The sequence below is a fragment of the Babylonia areolata genome, chromosome 23, assembly GCF_041734735.1.
Source record: "Babylonia areolata isolate BAREFJ2019XMU chromosome 23, ASM4173473v1, whole genome shotgun sequence".
In the NCBI taxonomy this organism is placed as follows: domain Eukaryota; kingdom Metazoa; phylum Mollusca; class Gastropoda; order Neogastropoda; family Buccinidae; genus Babylonia; species Babylonia areolata.
Genome location: NC_134898.1, coordinates 28,566,640 through 28,587,244, shown reverse-complemented (window position 1 = coordinate 28,587,244; position 20,605 = coordinate 28,566,640). Strand labels below are relative to the sequence as shown.

At 41.9% G+C, this 20,605-nt stretch overlaps 1 protein-coding gene across 1 annotated transcript; it reads right to left on the bottom strand.

Moving 5' to 3' along the window:
- Nucleotides 1-7,337: 7,337 nt before the first annotated feature.
- Nucleotides 7,338-14,455, bottom strand: LOC143298329 (G-protein coupled receptor moody-like). Its single transcript, XM_076611172.1, has 2 exons — nt 13,966-14,455; nt 7,338-8,515 (listed from the first exon to the last, which is right to left on the bottom strand). Exons 1-2 carry the CDS (start codon nt 14,105-14,107, stop codon nt 7,572-7,574), a joined length of 1,086 nt encoding a protein of 361 aa, XP_076467287.1. The 5' UTR covers nt 14,108-14,455; the 3' UTR covers nt 7,338-7,571.
- Nucleotides 14,456-20,605: the final 6,150 nt, after the last annotated feature.

Genomic DNA, 20,605 nt, shown 5'->3' with positions numbered 1-20,605 from the left:
GTTTTCCCTGCACCCATACCCTTCCCTCCCAGCCTTTCCTCAGCCTGGCAGCTATATACTACTGTGACCTTAAAACATACCACGTGTTCACGTTGCCATTTCCCCCCTTCCTCAGTCTCTGTATTTGGGTCATGGAGCACGAGGAGATCAGTCCACCACTGTGCTCGCAGCAAAGTTTATTTTGTGTCACATCCCCCGGACCCCCAAAGTTGCCTCCTCCCCCCCCCTTTTTTTTCTTTTAATACTCACCTCACAGTGCAGCACAACTCAGTACATTATTGTAAATGTGTTCACTGTAAGGCTTGTTTTAAATCCGTTGACTATCAACGAGTATGCTCGACAGTGAACTGAGGACTGTCAACTCGCTGAGACAAGATGCCGGAGCTTAAGTTGCAGGTCAGGATGTGAAGTCACCACTCTACTGTATCTGGACTTTTCCCCCGAGTGCATCAGTTTACTGTTGTTCCGCAAAATCATTCATAAGTAGAGAAAAAGAAAAATAGTAACTGCATTTGAAATTCATACCACACTGATCTCATTTCATAAAGGTTCAGCACTGAGTCACGGGGTTAAAACTGTGGGTGCTCTTTTTAGTTTTACCATCCACTTATTGAAGAAACTTTATTTCTCAAATTTGCAATGCTCTTGTAAAAAAAAAGAAAAAAAGGGAAAAAGGAGAAAAAACAAACAAGAACTAAAAAAAACAAAAACAAAACAAAACAAAACAAAAAACACACAACAACAAAAAAACAACAACAACAAAAACATGAGGAAATCTTGTACATGATTTAACACAATGATCGGATTGTACGACTCAGTGATCATCATAAAAAGGTAGCAGAGAACGTTCTTAATAAGAAGTGATAAATCAAGACCTGAAAGAACTAGGAAGGGGAACCAGAATGACGTGTCCTGATACTAGACAGAAGAGAAAATAATTAATAAAATCTCCTCAGTGCCGACGGAGTGTGTTCAGTCATTCTCAGTCTTGGCTGTCACGTTTTCCCTGCACCCATACCCTTCCCTCCCAGCCTTTCCCTCAGCCTGGCAGCTATATACTACTGTGACCTTAAAACATACCACGTGTTCACGTTGCCATTTCACCCCTTCCTCAGTCTCTGTATTTGGGTCATGGAGCACGAGGAGATCAGTCCACCACTGTGCTCGCAGCAAAGTTTATTTTGTGTCACATCCCCTGGCCCCCCAAAGTTGCCTCCTCCCCCCCCCTTTTTTTTTCCTTTTAATACTCACCTCACAGTGCAGCACAACTCAGTACATTATTGTAAATGTGTTCACTGTAAGGCTTGTTTTAAATCCGTTGACTATTGTCGACGAGTATGCTCGACAGTGAACTGAGGACTGTCGACTCGCTGAGACAAGATGCCGGAGCTTAAGTTGCAGGTCAGGATGTGAAGTCACCACTCTGCTGTATCTGGACTTTTCCCCCGAGTGCATCAGTTTGCTGTTGTTCCGCAAAATCATTCATAAGTAGAGAAAAAGAAAAATAGTAACTGCATTTGAAATTCATACCACACTGATCTCATTTCATAAAGGTTCAGCACTGAGTCACGGGGTTAAAACTGTGGGTGCTCTTTTTAGTTTTACCATTCACTTATTGAAGAAACTTTATTTCTCAAATTTGCAATGCTCTCGTAAAAAAAAAAGAAAAAAAAAGAGAGAAAAAACAAACAAGAACTAAAAAAAACCCAACAAAACAAAAACAAAAACAAAACAACAACAAAAACTTGAGGAAATCTTGTACATGATTTAACACAAAGATCGGATTGTACGACTCAGTGATCATCATAAAAAGGTAGCAGAGAACATTCTTAATAAGAAGTGATAAATCAAGACCTGAAAGAACTAGGAAGGGGAACAAGAATGACGTGTCCTGATACTAGACAGAAGAGAAAATAATGAATAAAATCTCCTCAGTGCCGATGGAGTGTGTTCAGTCATTCTCAGTCTTGGCTGTCACGTTTTCCCTGCACCCATACCCTTCCCTCCCAGCCTTTCCTCAGCCTGGCAGCTATATACTACTGTGACCTTAAAACATACCACGTGTTCACGTTGCCATTTCACCCCTTCCTCAGTCTCTGTATTTGGGTCATGGAGCACGAGGAGATCAGTCCACCACTGTGCTCGCAGCAAAGTTTATTTTGTGTCACATCCTCAGGCCCCCCAAAGTTGCCTCCTCCCTCCCCCCCTTTTTTTTTTCTTTTAATACTCACCTCACAGTGCAGCACAACTCAGTACATTATTGTAAATGTGTTCACTGTAAGGCTTGTTTTAAATCCGTTGACTATCGACGAGTATGCTCGACAGTGAACTGAGGACTGTCGACTCGCTGAGACAAGATGCCGGAGCTTAAGTTGCAGGTCAGGATGTGAAGTCACCACTCTGCTGTATCTGGACTTTTCCCCCGAGTGCATCAGTTTGCTGTTGTTCCACAAAATCATTCATAAGTAGAGAAAAATAAAAATAGTAACTGCATTTGAAATTCATACCACACTGATCTCATTTCATAAAGGTTCAGCACTGAGTCACGGGGTTAAAACTGTGGGTGCTCTTTTTAGTTTTACCATCCACTTATTGAAGAAACTTTATTTCTCAAATTTGCAATGCTCTCGTAAAAAAAAAGAAAAAAAAAGAAAAGAAAAAAAAGAAGAAAAAACAAACAAGAACTACCCCCCCCCTTCCCCCCCCCCCCCCCCAAAAAAAAACCACAAACAAAACAAAACAAAACAAACCCCAAACAAACAAAAACAACAACAAAAACAAAACAAAACAACAACAACAACAACAAAAAACAAAACAAAAAAACAACAAAAACTTGAGGAAATCTTGTACATGATTTAACACAAAGATCGGATTGTACGACTGATCATCATAAAAAGGCAGCAGAGAACGCTCTTCATAAGACCTGAAAGAAGTAGGAAGGGGAACAAGAATGACGTGTCCTAATACTAGACAGAAGAGAAAATAATGAATAAAATCTCCTCAGTGCCGACGGAGTGTGTTCTCAGTCTTGGCTGTCACGTGCTTTTGGTTGCTGTCACCGAGGGTTGCAGCCCTTGGTGTTAAAACAGACAAAAACGTGTTCTTCTTCTTGTTGTTGTTTTTTCATGTAAATGTTTTAGACCTCTTTTATCATACATACTGTAGGCTTTAGCACTCTTCAAAGGCATTTTGCTACATGTCACATTTTCAGTTTCGTGGTTTGAGCTGGCTGAAGTGACTGATACAGAGTTTGTTATGAAGATAATAATACTAATGCATGGGTATTTATATAGCACACTATCCACAAATCTGCTCTTGGTGCTTCCATTACAAAACACTTTTTTTTTAACATAATAATAATAATGAATACTTATATCAGCACACTATCCAGAAATCTGCTCTAGGTGCTTTACAAAAACGCTTTTGTTAACACATTACATCAATGTTACATGTACTGGTTTGACTGATTGATAGTTCCCGGTTGTTGAACATTAATTACACCATATAATAATAATAATGGATACTTACATAGCACACTATCCAGAAATCTGCTCTAGGTGCTTTACAAAAACGCTTTTGTTAACATAAAACATTACATCTATGTTACATACACACACCAAAATGTGACTACACACACCTGCACGCACACACACACACACACACAATGCATACATACATTTTAACATACATGTGTATATAACAGCTACTCTCAACACATACGCACATAGGCAGGCACAAACGTACATAAACACACACACACACAATACACATTCATATACATGCATGTAGTTATGTACATATAAATATGTATACACACATAGTCAAGCACAGCTAACGCAAAGGAAGTGAACCTGCCACAATTGAATTTATTGCTGAGGGAAAAGGTGTCGTTTTGAGACCAGATTTAAACTGACGATGCGAGGGAATCAGAATGGCGGAGGTTATCAGGGAGCTTGTTCCACGTCTTTGGCGATTGAAAAGAAAACAATCTGTGTCCATAGGTCTTACTTCTGACGTGAGGTATCTTGAGAAGTCGACTGAGTATCAGAGGAATAACGGAACTGGCGAGACGGGGTATAGATATGGAGGAGTTCAGAAAGATACTTGGGGCCAGATCCGTTGACTGCAGAAAAGGTCAGAGTGGACAGCTTATAGTCTATTCGATCAGAAACAGGCAACCAGTGGAGAGACTGAAGGAGAGGAGAAACATGGTCAAATTTAGAAGCTCTGCAAATGAGTCTGGCAGCGTTATTCTGAATTCGTTGTCTAATAGATATTTGGGAAGGCCGGCCAAAATAGAGTTGCAGTAATCCAATCTTGAGAGAACCAGAGAGTGTCTTGGTTGCATCGGTTGAGGGATATTGGCGGATAGATCTGATTCTACGCAGTTCCAAATAGACAACTTTACAGATATTCGAAATGTGCTGTTGGAAGGAAAGAGACTGGTCTAGGATTACACCAAGACTGCGAACAGAAGGAGAAAGTGAAACAGGTGTGCTATTGATCAGAACAGAATCAGGAAGGGAAGAATGTTGACGAAACTTCTTTGGACAGGTTATCATAAATTCAGTCTTATCATCATTTAGTTGCAGCTTGTTGAGAGTCATCCAGTCCTTTAGGCCAGCAATGCACTCCCGTGTTTGAGTCACCAGTGCATCAAATTCAGCCATGGAAGCCGACTGATAAAGTTGAGTGTCATCAGCAATGCTCTCATGACTGATGACATCCGACACAGCACATTACATCAATGTTACGTACACACACCAAAATGTTACTAACGAACTACTGGCAAACACACACGCACAAACGCACAATTCATCCATACATTTTAATAGTAACATATATGTACATAGCAGCTGCCCTCCACACGTACGTGCTCACACACAACACACACACATATGCGATCAACACACACACAAATACACATTTATACACATGCATGTGTATGTGTACATACATATGTGTACACACACAGTCATGCACATCACACACAAAGAAGTGGACCTGCCACAATTGAACTTACTGCTGAGGAAAGAGGTGAGTTTTGAGACCAGATTTGAAAGAGGCGATTGATGGAGTCAGAATGACGGAGGTTAGTCAGGAAGGTTGTTCCACGTCTTTGGCGACTGAAAAGAAAACGATCTGTGCCCATAGGTCTTACTTCTGACATGAGGTATCATGAGAAATCGAATATAAGAGGAAGAACGGAGCTGGCGAGATGGAGTATAAATATGGAGTTCAGAAAGATGCTCTGGACCAGATCCGTTGACTGCAGGAAAAGTCAGAGTGGATACAGCTTATACTGTATTCGATCAGAAACGAGCAACCAGTGGAGAGACTGAAGGAGAAGAGAAACATGGTCAAATTTAGAACCTCTGGAAATGAGACTGGCAGCGTTATTCTGAATTCGTTGAAGTCTAACATCTCTCAAACTATGATGAGAAATTACACCAGATGCGGAAAAACAACAACAAAACATTGGCAAACGTAGACAATTACTAGACACTAAAACATAAACATGACATAAGCATAAGCTTTAAGTATTGGGTGGTTTGTTTTTTGTTTTGCTTTGTTTCTTTCTTTTTTTCTTTTTTGTTTTTCTTTTCCAAAAGTAACCACAGTGATGGCCATGCAATGAATACGCACTGAGTTGATATCTGGTGAGAATTTAATGTCACGGGAACAGTCGGTCAGACCGGTGTTTCGCATGAGTGTCCTATTTTCCCTGAAAATTGTAAGAATGTTTCACATTATTTGTTGAAATATTTCGACGGAGTTGTAGCAAGTAGCTGCTGAAACAGGTAGACAGACACAAAGAAAAGAAAAAAAAAGAGAGAAAAAAAAAGAGACAGGAGCAAGGGAAAAATCCAGACAAACATTCATTCAACACTAAAATCGTACACACAAAGATGGTGTCCATGAATATAGAAGCAACCTGATAAATATTTGGGCGTGAATTACCGGTAACGTAAACCATGTGGGGAAAAGGGGGAGACAAAATGCACGAATGTACAACTGTCAGTTTTAAAACAAACTAAATGCGCCTTTACAAAACCAATACTACATACATTTGCAAAAAGACACTAGGTCAATCATAATACTGATAGTAATAATAGTAATATAAAGGAAGGCGATAGACTTCTGATCCACTGTTCACCAGTGATCAGGGCTTGAGGCCCCGTTTCGGCATTGTGTTGTGTCCTTGGGAAAGGCGCTTTACTCCAGCTATCCCCACTCCACCCTGGTGTCAATGGCCATCTGATTTTGGTAGGAGAAGATTAAAATGGTGGAAAGAGAGGACTTTAGGCCCCACCTTCAGTGTGGAGCCTTAGACACAGTGGATATGAAGTAACTGCCCTGGTGGCCGTAAGAAGGCTGTATGTGGAACCTTTATAACCTTTTGATCTGATCTGTTGTGGAGAAGTACACTGCAACAGACTTGGATGTCTTCACGTTTAGTCTGTCTGTTGCTAACTGAAATTAAGTCAGTTCCCAGGCGCCAGTGTAATTATTGAATCAGGACTTAAGGTTTTATTGGCTTTCATCAGAAGTATTTGCCCTACTTGTGGCTTATAAAATTGATAGATGATACTGATGATGATGATGGTGAGTGTTAACCCTTTCACTGCCAAGCTCGCATTTATGCACAGGCGTGGTAGAAGACCCATGTCACTGAAAGGTGACCATTCATTGGTCTGTTATCCATGATCCTACTGTTCTTAATGTTCGGTGGTAGGATAGGCCATATTTTCTATACATCGCAGGGGGAATCCCCAGCTATTCTTTGCCACTGTCTTTTCTGTATTTATACCACAAGGGAAGTTTGTACTGTAAATTGACTGGCGGTGAAAGGGTTAATCGAGTATCATTTCTGATAAGAATTCAACTCATGGAAATGGAGTAAGGCAACCTAATCGTATGTTAAAAGGGTCACACATGTATGTTGTAGCTGGGATGAACTTTTCTTCGAAGATTAAAACAAAATTGGTTGTTTGAATATAGATTTCTTGAAGCCCCCCAAAATAGTCTTTGGTGCTGTCCATCTGACTGACTGAACATCAGTTGCTTCTACTGACGTCTGTGTCATATCAGTTTAGTTTTGTGTCCCTTTCTCCGCTTTCTTAAGTCTTCGTGAATCATACTTCGGAAGTGTCTGCCGATTTTAAGAATGAGTACCTATCTAAAAGTGCGGTTTGGGTAAAATATTATTTGTTTCCTTACTGTATAGTTTGATGATTGAACCTGATCAGTAAAATCAAACATTTGGAGGAACTTTTATTTTTATTTTTTACTCTGACTTGTGTTAGCTTTAAACTCATCAAAACGCTCTGCTTTAAAATAGCGTCAGACAGTAAAACCCAACGGTAAGGAATACGACCCAGGTCAGAAAAAAACCCACCACCAGACAGTTCTCTTAACATTTCATTATGTAAGTCGATTGCACAAACCTATGGACCAATCACTAGAAAGCTTACTGAACATGTCATTATGTCAGTCTGTAGTGCAGATCCACGGACCAATCACCAGCATCTGCTGGAGCACCTGACACCAAGAGCTGATGGTATGCAGTTTCATCCGTGGTTCACTTGTGACGAACACTTGGCTTTACAACACACTTGCTTCAGACAGTCTTTGTACAACATTCTGTATCCCTTCATTAAACGGCAATTTCCCCAACAGTACAAGATGGGGTTTATCACATTGTTTCCATAGGTCAGCAGTAAAAAAGCCACCTTGAAGGCAGAGGACATATTGGTAGACTCGTTCAGGACAGTAAAATGAAAGATGGGCAGATAGGAAACCAAAAATGTGATTGTCAGAAACACAATGCAGAGTGTTAAACGCTTCTCGTAAAAGCGTTCCTTGCTGGTGCCACTCCCCAAGACGGATGACTCTATGGAGCCGCAGCCCGAGGAAACGCTATCGTGGGACGGCTCTTTAGTGACGGTCAGGGACTCGATGGTATGGCTAGCGTGGTTTTCAGGGATGGGCTCCTGACTCGGACGGCTGACGGCTCTGTCGGTCTTCAGGCCCTGAGTGCACGGTACTTGGATGTTGACTGCATTACGGCTGCTTGAACTCTCCTCTTTGGATAAGGGTTCACTGGCGGGGGTGGTTTTGTGACTACAGCTGTATAAATCGTTGGTGATGTCGCTGTCGGTGATCTCCGTGATGGCAGACAGTTTCTTTTCCATGAACCTTCCACCAGCCAGCGGCAGGCGAGGTCTGTAGAGCCAGTCTGGGGGAACGTGCTTCACGGTGGGAGGGTCGCTGGCGCTGTGGGTTGTGAGACTGCGACTGGGCTCCGACGGTCTGGACAGTCTGTAGAAGATGGCAACGTAACAGCAGATCAAGATGACCATCATACTGGCAAACACCGATATTCCAACCAACCTGGATGCCAACAAGTCCGGGTCCACTTCCTCGCTGCAGAAGAACATGTGGTGTGTGTATTTGAAATGCCCCCATCCCAGCAGTGGTGACAACGCCCACAGACACGCAGCTATCCATATGGCTGAAATGAAACAAAGCAAATTTATCAGCCAGTCCGTGTGTTGGCCCGTTTGCTTCTCATTTCTACTTGTTTGTCTGACTGTGTCCGATAGTTTTGAAACACGCCGTGTGTTTCATGTTGAAATATATCACTTTACTTTAACAATCCCATTTGTGTTCCTAACAACCTACAACCGATGAGTTCTAAATTCCAGATTGTACTGCAACTGCTCGAAGGTTGAAAGTCTGTCACAAGTTGACAAGAAGAACTCCAAGTAAAAGTTAATTTGCTGGCATTGCTCTGGCTATAAGATTTCTCTCCTTAAAACAGTTTTCACGTCCCTACACATGCAGAAACCATTAGGAAAGGGAACTAACTTTCTACAGTATTTCTGGATGCCGGTGTTCACACGTAATCTGGAGGAAAAACAGTGTATTTTCTGTGTTTTCTCAGTCCTCATCAGTATGGCATGGAAGCTTGCCGATGCTGTAAACTACCCAGGGTTGTTTAGGTTAATGGAGTGCAAGGAATAAGAAATTAATTCGCTACTTCCTTGCTTACTTTATTGAATATGAATCATAATCATCGTAGAAAATAAAAGCAAAGCAACAATTAAGCATCCACAGTTACAGCAGCAGCAAAAACACAAGAATGGTATCTACAGTAAGAGTGGCAGAAATACAATAGTGAAATCGAAATTTGTATGCCTTCACAGCTCCCCTTCTAAATAAGGCAGCATTGTATATACAGGAGGTGCCGTATTAAAATCAGGCATTGGACTTCTGATTCAGTAATCACCAGTGATCAGGGTTTGAAGCTCCGTTTCAGCATGGTGTTGTGTCCTTTGGGAAATGCACTTTCCTCCGGTTTTCCAAACTCCACTCAGGTGTGAATGGGTGCCTACGGTTGGGAAAGGTTAAGAAAAAAGGTGGAAGGGGAACATTTGGTCCTGCATCCCTATGCCATGCCCACAGTGGATATAAACTGACTTCCCCGATGGATAAAATCTAAGTGAAGTTATTGCTATCCCATTGGTTTAAAAACAAAACTCGCAATAAAAGTTTTATCACTGTTGCTTATAGACATGCCTACCACATATGTCTATGTCAAGGCTGAACTTTGAAAAAGAAAGAAGTTTAGCTTCTAAAATTAAAGCATTTACATTGTATTAGTACAGAATCAGTGCTGCAAGGATATTATTTCATGTCCGGGAACATACATTTGCACACATCTGACATGGATAAGCTGTCTTTCTTTTCATCAATACAAAAGAGAAAAAAACCAAGAATATTAAAACTGAGAAATTAATTAGTACTTTTAATGTTCGGGAACCTCTCTTCAACAACAGCTGGAAGACGGGGCATGTTCCACAGAGTTGGCGAGAAGCTGACATGGTGCCCATCCACAAGAAGGGCAAAGGCAGAGCCAGGGCTGATAGCCATCGCCCCATCAGCCTCACCAGCTGCGTGGGCAAGGTCCTAGAGCGTATGATCTTGCGCCTAGTTTGGCACCTGGAGAAGAACAACATCACTCCACAGCAGGCAGGCTTCCGCCAACATCATTCCACTGAGGACCAAGTGACCTACATAGCCCAGAAGATCGAGGATGGCTTCCAGGACAAACAGCATACACTGACGGTGTGGATAGACATGGAAAAGGCATACGACAAAGTCTGGAAGGATGGCCTCCGGAGGAAGCTCCAGAAGAGTGGTGTGACTGGCTGTATGTACCAGTGGATCTCGCAGTACCTGAATAATAGGAAGGCCCGAGTCCATGTCAATGGAGCATACAGCCGGAAGAAGACACTGAGAGAAGGAGTTCCTCAGGGAGGTGTCCTCAACCCCACACATTCCTCGTCTTTATCAACGACATCGTCAGAGATATGCCACGCAAAGTCCAGGAAGCCATCTATGCAGACGATCTTGTCCTATGGTGCTCAGAAGAACACCTCACAACTGCCAACTACAGACTACAGCTGGCACTGAATGTTCTCGAAAGCTGGACAAAACAGTGGCTGGTGACAATTAATGCCAAAAAGACCACTAACACTGTTTTCAGCCTCTCACCGAAAGAACAGTAGGCCACCTGCGCATCAATGGACAAACTCTGCTTGCTGAGAACAACCCCACGTACCTGGGAGTCACTTTTGACAAACGCCTGACGTGGAAGAAGCAAGCAGAGAAAGCAGAATCAACAGCAAAAGTACGACTTGCCCTCATGAAGAAGCTGGTTGGAACAGCATGGGGCGCAGACAACACGACCCTCAGGAGGCTGTACACCGGTAGAGTCAGGCTAGTGCTGGAGTATGGCATGACTGCATGGAGAACTACGGCCAAGTCCAACTTTGAACGGATCAGCAAGGTTCAGAATCAAGCTACCCGTATCATCACTGGGGCCATGAGGTCTACGCCAATTCAGGAGCTTGAAACCATCACAGAGCTCCAGCCCCTTGAGGACCGCAGAGACGCCAAACTCCTGACCCAGGCTGCCAAGTTCAAGAGGTTGCAAGGCCACCCCATGAAGGACAGACTGTCCCAGCCAACAAAAGGACGGCTGAAGAGAGGGAGCTTCATACACCAGAGCAGGATCCTAGAACGGCAACATCAGGATATCCTTGACCATGCCCCCAAAGTGATACCCCGGTGTCTTGCCGTCCCTGCCTGGAGCGAAGGAACACCTCCCCTCATCCAGTGCAGCATCCCTGGTGTTGGCCTCAAAGATTCCCAAAGCGGCCCTGAAAGAAAGTCCTTCACCCTTGAACACCTCCACACCCAATTCCCCAAAGAGTTATGGACTCATGTCTACGCTGACGGCTCTGCGACAGATGCCATTCGGAACGGAGGGGCAGGAGTCTATGTTCAGTACCCAGGAGGCAAAGAAAAAAAGATCTGCCTCGCTACCGGCCTGTACTCCACCAACTGCAGAGCCGAAGCAGAAGCCTTCAAAACAGCAGCAGCCCATATCGAGGTCAGCCCCTACGCCAGCCACAACGTTGTCTTCCTGACCGACGTCCTGTCCATTTTGCAGGCCCTTTGGTCCAACAGAGATCCAGAACTATACGATCTTTCCTCCTCTCTCGCCTCCCTCTGCACAAGTCACACAGTCACCCTGCAGTGGATTCACTCCCACTGCAACACGTTTGGCAACGAGACTGCTGACTCCCTGGCAAAGGAAGGCACTACGAAAGAGCAGATGGACAGGTCTACCAACTACTCTGAATCCAGGACCATCATTATGGCCAAGCTGCAGAACAAGTGGAAACAGCAGCATCCATGCCACAACAGAGCAGACCCATACTACCTGCTGACTCGTCGAAAGCAGGTAGCCATTTTCAGGCTCAGGACATGCCACAACCGCCTGAAACACCACCTATACACGAAACTCCGTATCGGCTACACAGAGCAGTGCCCCTGCAGAACAGGTAGCCAGACAACAGAATATCTGCTGCATTCCTGCCCGCTCCACCAAGCGCTCCGAGAGAAAACCTGGCCCGACCCAAACCCAGCGGCCCGGAAGCTATACGGAGGACTGGAGGACCTGCGACGTTCTGTCGCCTTTGTCGAGGAGACGGGGGAATCCATCTGATAAATGACGAACGAGACAACATGTTAGGGGACATAATTGTACGGATCAGACAAGAGTAAGCCATCTCTCTCTATATATGTATCTATCTACACACACACACATATATATATATATCTATATATCGGGTGTCCTCCCAAAAAGTGAACCGCTTTTTGACAAGTATTTTCTCAGTGATAGAGAAACCGAATTCGTTGAAAAAATTTACACAGTAACCTTAGGGTATTATCAACAAGTCTGCAAAATATCTAAAAATTCGGACGCAAATTATGCGAGTATTGTCAAAATCAAAACAGCATGTCAAAAAAAACCAATATCAGAGCTGTGCAATGTGACCATCATGTTCATGCCAGCTGTCAATCAGTGTCAGTCTGGGTGTCAAGTCTATTGATTTTTTATTTTATTGTCGCATGTATCCAAAATCAGTTCTGTCCAAAGTTGCAGTTTAGAAGGATCAACCATGCCTTTGAGTGAAAGTGATAAAATTACCATTGAAAACTGTTTCAAGGAGAAAGGCTTGGGTGGAAGAAACATCGTGAAGGAATTTCCGGGCAAGGGGTGGAGTCATGTCACTGTAAATAGACATCGCTAAAATACGCACTACAGGGTCAGTTGCACGTAAAATTGGCAGTGGGAGACCCAAGACTGCATGTTCGGAGGAGAACAAGGACCGTGTTGAAGAACTGATTCAATCCCAGGAGGAGAACCCAGGGACCCACAAATATCTTTGAGAAGTTGCAAGCGAATTACAAGTGAGCAAGTCTTCTGTGCAAAGAATGGCGAGAGAACTGGAGCTGATGCCTTTCAAGAGTATACGGGTATCAAGGAGGAACCAAAATGTTAGAGGGAAAAGAAAAACTCGCTGCCGTAACTTGAATGACCGCTACTCGGCCGCTGATGTGAAAAGGATCATTTTCAGAGACGAGAAAGACTTTACGTTAGAGATAGCTAAAAATCGCCAAAACGATCGCGGTTATGGGAAACGGAAACGAGAAATCCAGCCATCTCGCCTCTATCATGAGACTTCTGGATTTTCAAAAAAGATAATGGTTTCAGCAGGAGTATCCTGGAAAGGAAAAAACAAACATTTATTTGATTGACACTGATACAGCCAAGAATTCATCAAGAAGGATGAATGGCCTCCACAAAGTCATGACTGTAACCCAATGGATTATGCCATATGGGACTCTCTGAAGGAGAGAGTTTACCGGGGAGTGAGAGACAAATCAGTTGACCGAGCAGGCGTTAAAGGACAGGATAATTATGTCATGGGAGGAGATATCGGTGGAGGAAATACATAAAAGCATTTCTGCTTGGAAGAAACGGCTACGTTTAGTCGTGGAGGAAGATGGAGGCCACATTGGGCATAAACTGAAATAAGTGAGCTTTCCTCTGATATTGGATTTTTTGACATGCTGTTTTGAATTTGACAATACTCGCATAATTTGCTTTTGAACTTTAAGACATTTTACAGACTTGTTGATGATAACCTAAGGTTACTGTGTGAAAATGTTCAATAAATTCGGTTTCTCTGTCACTGAGAAAATACTTGTCAAAAAGCGATTCACTTTTTTGGGGGGACAACCGATATTATGTATCTGCAGCAGCAACAGCAATGTTATCTACAGGAGTTGCAGTAATACAAATAGTGAGATCGGATAATTAATGCCATCACTACTACCCTTTTAAATCAGGCAGCATAAAAATGTATGTATGTTGTATATATATATATATATATATATATATATATGTGTGTGTGCGTGCGTGCGTGCGTGCGTGCGTGTGTGTGTGTGTGTGTGTGTGTAGTAGCAGCAGTAGTAGTAGTAGTAGTAGTACTGGTAGTAGTAGTAGTAGGCGTGCTTTGTGTTCTGTTCATGCGGTTCACTTACCGAGATTGTGAAGCACAATGTTATTCTTGTTGTAGAAGACGTGGTACCAGTCGTGGTTACAGATCCGGACGTAACGGTTGATGGACATGGCGGTGAGGGAGGTCAGTGCCAGTGCCGCGGTCAGCGTGGTCATGAAGCCCATCACCTTACACGTCGTGCAGCCGAAGGTCAACCTGCGCAAGCAGTTCACACCAACACAACATCATCACTAAGCTAAGTAGTTGTAGTAGAATTATTATTATTATTAGTGGTGGTGGTTCTTCTTCTTCTTCGTTTAGTTCGTGGGCTGCAACGGGCTCCTACGTATACGCGTACGTGTGTACACGAGAGGGCTTTTACGTGTACCGTATTTACGGCCCTGACATGTAGGCAGCCATACTCCGTGTTGGGGAGTGTGCATGCTGGTAGTAGTAGTAGTAGTAGTGGTAGTAGTAGTAGTGATGGTCAAGTCCCGTTTCCTCAGTGTCCGCCCGGCCTTACACCGGGTTGGGTCTTGCCACCACTAACCCTCAAATTAATGATGGCCCCTGACTTGAGAGTTGGACTCTTGTGTCCCGCTGTTACCATTACCCACCGCTCCTCAGTGTTTTTCCTATTCAGCCTGCCCCTCCCCCCTCTCTCTCTCTCTCAGTCTAACACACACACACACACGCACACGCACACTGACACACACACACACGCACACACACACACACACACACAAATGACCAACTTGAAGATGACAACATCAACTTACTCAAGTTACATCGCATGTACTAACGAATTCATTTGCAAGACAATTACCCTAATCACCGAGGAAAGATATTTACAGACAGCTCTGTTGTAAATAACAGAACTGGTGCTGCTTTCGTTCTTCCAGGTTTAAGTTTCAAAACTCATTTCATCTGGGAGAGAATAAGTCCATCTTCACAGCTGAACTCAATAGCAATTCAAATGGCGTTAGATTTTATGATATCCTTTCCGAAAACTATTTTTCAGATTCAGTCTATTTTGTGTTCATTCTGAATCAGTTATTCACGTTATTAAACTTTTGAAAGAAACGGTAAGGTATGAACTCATTATTGAAACCAACCATTTGATTTACGAACTCTTACTATGAGGTTCTCACACAGCCTCTTGCTGGATTCCTTCTCATTGCGGTTTACTCAAATGAAAGAGCTGACATTTTAGCTACAAAAAAAAAAAAAAAAAAAAAAAAAAAAGGACTACAAATTCCATGAAGGTGTTAGACAAATATTCCGCTTTTACTCCAGGAATGTTACACAATGGCAGAAAAAGTTCAATGGTCAAAATTTCAGTTTAAAGAAAAAATCAGTGCAATGGTTTTTGACTCACTTGTGTAAACAAAGTGAGTCTATGTTACAACACGGTGTTCGGTTGTGTGTGTGTGTGTGTGTGTGTGTGTGTGTGTGTCCATGGTAAACTTTAACATTGCCATTTTCTCAGAAATACTTTGTCTATCAATATCAAATTTGGCTTGAACACAGTAGAAAAAAATCTTCATAGTCATACCAATAATAGGTTGTAAGTCTCCCGAATTTAGCCGAATTTCCGAATCATTAACAGTTTATCTCGTTAATGTTTGCTCCGGATTCCGAAAACCGCTGTTACCCCTTCTCAACAGATGAGAATACCAGTACGCCATGACCTCGTTTTTCTTGTTCGCAATTAAAAGCAAAGAAATACAGAACACATACAGTGACAGTAACTACAATTATGACGTGTTTACTGCATATGAATATTCTAAAGTGGACACTGAATCAACTAGAATGAATTGAAAAGAAAATTTGAACCGACCGTTTCACTGCCTCGTCTATACAGCGCTGGTCAGCGTGCAGATCTTGACAAGACATGTTGCAAAGCCTGACGCGGAGACAACGCCTCCTTTACCACCGAACTAAAAGAATTTCTTAAATAATCATTGACATGTTTTCCGGCTGCATATTAATGTTTTAAAGTGGATACTGAATTAACTAGAATGAACAGAAAAAAGAAATTGAATGGAAGGTGTTGGTAGCTTCTCAGTGAGTGGAAAGACAAAGCTTGTCGATCACGGATCTCCGGCTGCAGATTTATAAAAACGGACGTATATTGCAGTGTTTGAGGTGATAGGAACGTCTCTTTTACCTCGGACTTGAAAGAAAAAAAAAATGAATTCCCGAGATATACCAAATTAACATGATTTAAACCGCGTTATGACTTCGATTGTCGCTGTCGATTTATTCCACTGAAAGAACATGCTCAAATAAAAAAAAAGTTGGAACGTCAACATCGTGTTAGCGCAGTGGGTAAAACCATTCATACTTGACCCAAACATCACACACACACACACACTGAGGGAGAGAGAGAGACAGGTGGGAGGGATAGGGGAGAGGACAAATTGAAATTCAGTTTAATCTGGGTATTGTGAGTAAGCAGATATACATATTCTTTTCTTCAAACACACACACACACACGCTAGCGCGCGTGCGCGCGTGCAATGAGAGAGAGAGAGAGAGAGAGAGAGAGAGAGAGAGAGAGAGAGAGAGATGCGGATGCGGATGATTTATTCATTACAGGCCATGGCCCCTGATGAAGGGGTGTGCGAACAATGCATAATATACACAACATAAAGTGCGAAACATAATAATCAAACCAAAAACAAAAACTAAGCATTAATTAATAGTAACAAATCAGATTAGGAAGTAGCTATTTCTCTAAACGTAAAAGCCTTGTACAGGCACAGAGATAAATTACGAACAACAGAAACATCAGTGCTGGACAACAATAAACTCAACTTAAAAACACAGGGTTGTTTGTAGTGTAGCCGGGTTGGCTACAATCTTCGTTGGGCCAGCATAGCAGACGACTTTTGTGAATCGCCGAAGGTTACTAAGGAAGTCGGTAAATCGGTCACAAGTTATCTCCCTTTATAGGGAACCGTGTGATTTTTCATCAGTTTGTTAAATTATACACTTCCTAATAGATGACATTATAGTTTTTATGTTACTGGACTTCAGAAACATCATACTTCTTAGCTGTAAAGATATCATTAGGCCAGATAGCCTATAACTCTTTTAAATTAATATCCATGTGAGTGAATTTTGGCGCGTTCTTCGAAATCCACTCAGTTAAAACATACAAAATACCTTCGTTTTCTGTAAATCAGTACAGTTGCTGTGGAATTTAGATTGTGCATTAAGATGTAAATGATTAAGCTTTCTTCTCGTGCCATATCGCTTTCAGTGCACACATAAGTCATAGGCATGCAATGGTACGAAATGTCTGATAGCATTTCGGCCCTACAAAACTATCTCTTCTTCAAGCCATTGGAATTCGTCAGTGCCGATCTGAGCAAAATATGTTTTTACAATACCTAGACATATGTTGACCTGGGAGATCAGAAAAATCTCCACCCTTTACCCACCAGGTGCACCGAGATTCGAACCCAGGACCCTCGGATTGGAAGTCCAGCGCTTTAACCATTCGGCTATTGCACCTGTCTTCACCTTCTCTAACACCACCTTACCACCCCATCACAGTAGTAATTCAGGTCGAATGAGTCTTTACTAATATTACTGAGTACTTCACAACAAAGGACAGATTGTACTTCATCTTCTTTTGATTTCTTGCATAATGGACACAATAAATCAGATTCCTTATCTGTTTTGTACCTTAAACGATGGACAGCCAAATCAGTTATACCAAATCTGAATCTTGTTGTAATACACCTGAGATGTCTATCAATATTTAACGACAGATACGGTTATATATCATGATTACTGCAAAATGTTCTATAAAGACTAAACCTTTCACTTGTACTAATATGTAGATCCCAAGTTTGCCACCTGCAATCAACTAGACGCTGACGAAAAATACGTATAAAACTTTTGAAACAGCCAGCACCCTGATTTAACCATACATGCCCAAAGCCATTTTCACATAAACAAAGGCGTACATTTGAAACCCATATTTTCTTACCATTGGCATCTAAGTGGTATAATATTTTGTAAGCTTTAAATGGTAGTCTATGATTTTCCATCTGTACTAATCTTAACCAGTACCGAATTGAACTGACGGCGGAATTCACACATACTGGATAATGATTGGTTTCACCATAAACTAAATCATTAGGGGTTCTCGAATCTAGTCCCAAAAACCTTTTAATAGCAAACAGGTGAACAGATTCACAGTGGACTGCTGCTTTATCCAAGCCCCATAATTCCGACCCGTACTGCATAGTAGGTTGTACCTGCGAATCAAAAAGCTTGAAGAGCAGTTCAAAGGAATTGTTATTGAGTATATACAACTTCTGCATAATACATATCAAGGCATTCTTAGTTTTACTGGCAATATCTTTACAAGCGACAACAAAACTGAGATGGGTGGATAAAAATACTCCCAAATATTTGTAGACGTTAACTACAGGCATTTGGACACAATCATATACCCACCTTTTCCTTGCACCTAAGTATCCAAAGTATCCACCCTTTCTGAATACTATAGTATTACTTTTCCCCAAATTAACTTTTAATTGAAGTCTTGAAGCAGCTACATGTAAGTTATTTAATTGAGTCTGTAAACCCACAGCTGTCTCTGAAAAGAAAATTACATTATCAGCCAACAAAAGAATGATTAACTCAAAAGCATTCGGCATCAAAGTAACCCCATGTCTCCCATTATTGATAACGTGTAATGCTAACTCATTTATGAAGATAGAAAATAATACCGGGCTACATACATAACCTTGTTTTACTCCAGCAGAACAATTAATAAAATCTGACAAGTTTGCACCACATCTTACCCTACATTTGACATTGTTGTACATGTTTTTAATTCATCTGTGCATTTTTCCTCTGTTACCATGTTTATATGGGCCATTATAGATTTCTATTGATGGAATCAAAAGCTTTCTCGAAATCAATAAAAGCCACATAAAGTTTACGGTTGTAAGAAAAATGTTTCTGTATTTAGCACTAATAAAGTAAACATATGATCTATGGTTGAGTATCCCTCTTTAAAGTCTGCTTGATGTTCACCAATAATGCCATTTTGCTTTACCAACTCTTGTAATCTCTTATTAACTTTATTATAGAGCTGTAACGTTTACTACTTACATCGCTAAGAGATACATATATAGTTATTAACATTATTAACATCCCCCTTTTTGAACAATGGCAAAATGGTTGATTCTGTCCAGTTTTCAGAGAACTCAGCTCTATCAAAGAGAGTATTAGATAGTTTCAAGAAAAAAATCAACCACTCGACTATTTGAATTGAGAGAGAGAGAGAGAGAGAGAGAGAGAGAGAGAGAGAGAGAGAGAGAGAGAGAGAGAGAGAGAGAGAGAGAGAGAATACAGACCAAAAAGGAAAAAAAAAGAAAAAGAAGACAGAAGAATAAAGAAAAAAAAAAGAAAGATGAAAGAAAGGGAGGGATGGAGGGAGGGAGGGAGGGAGGAGAGAGAGAGAGAGAGAGAGAGAGAGAGAGAGAGAGAGAGAGAGAGAGAGAGAATGCAGACCAAAAAGAAAACAAAGAAAAGGTAGAACAAGAAAAAAGAAGAAGAAGAAGAAGGAGAAGGAGAAGAAGAAGGAGAAAAAGAAGAAGACGAAAAAGAAGAAGAAACACACTTTCTATGGATGACGCTGTGAGCTGTAAATACCATGATTGTAGAAGATTCCAAGATTCCAAGATGGCGGCGGCGGCCGGGCGGATAACGAAATGAAATTCTATTTTGCTACGGTATTGAGAGGAAGCAAATATACATTCTTTTTTTTTTAAACACACACACACACACACACAACACATACACACACACGACACACACACACACACACACACAGTGAGAGACAGAGACAGAGAGACATAGAGAGAGAGAACGAGAAAGAGAAACAGAAAGAATGTGTAGACCAATAAAAAAACAAAAAACAAAAAGAAGACAGACAGACAGACACACACACACAGAGAAACAGAGAGAGACAGAGAGAGAGAAAGAGAGACAGAAAGAGAGTATAGACCAATAAGAAAACAAAGATGAAGAAGAAGGAGAAAGCCACTTTCCATGGATGACGCTGTGGGTAGTAAATGCTATGGTGTTAGACGATTCCATGATGTTGGTGGCGGACAGCGAAATGAAATTCTATTCAGTAACAAGGGTATTGAGAGGAAACAAACAATTGTACACACTTTTCACACACACACACACACACACACACACACACACACAGAGGCGGAGACAGACAGACAGACAGACAGAGTGAGAGAGACAGAGTGAGAGAGACAGAGAATATAGACCAACAAAGAAAACAAAGAAGAAGAAGAAACACACTTTCCATGGACGACGCTGTGAGTGGTGAACGCCACTGATGCTAACTGAGGATTCGAAGATGTCGGACACAGTCAGAGAGACACAGAAAGAGAATATAGACCCAAAAAGAAAACAAACAAGATGAGGAAGAAGGAGAAAGAAGAAAGAAGAAGAAGAAAGAAAGAAAGAAGGAGAAACACACTTTCCATGGACGACGCTGTGGGTAGTGAACACCACGCTGGTAGAGGATTCCATGATGTCGGAGGCGGACAGCGTCAGGAAGAGGTGGATGATCATGGACTGGACCCGGCGATAGCGGAGGATGGTGACCCAGAACAATACGTTGAGGACCAAGG

What these genes read in the sequence shown, in the direction of transcription:
- LOC143298329 (XM_076611172.1), bottom strand. Translation starts at nt 14,107, where the DNA reads ATGGGCTTCATGACCACGCTGACCGCGGCACTGGCACTGACCTCCCTC. An exon ending in CATTGTGCTTCACAATCTCG is followed by an intron (nt 8,516 to 13,965) that starts GTAAGTGAACCG and finishes GTTTCATTTCAG; the next exon opens with CCATATGGATAGCTGCGTGT.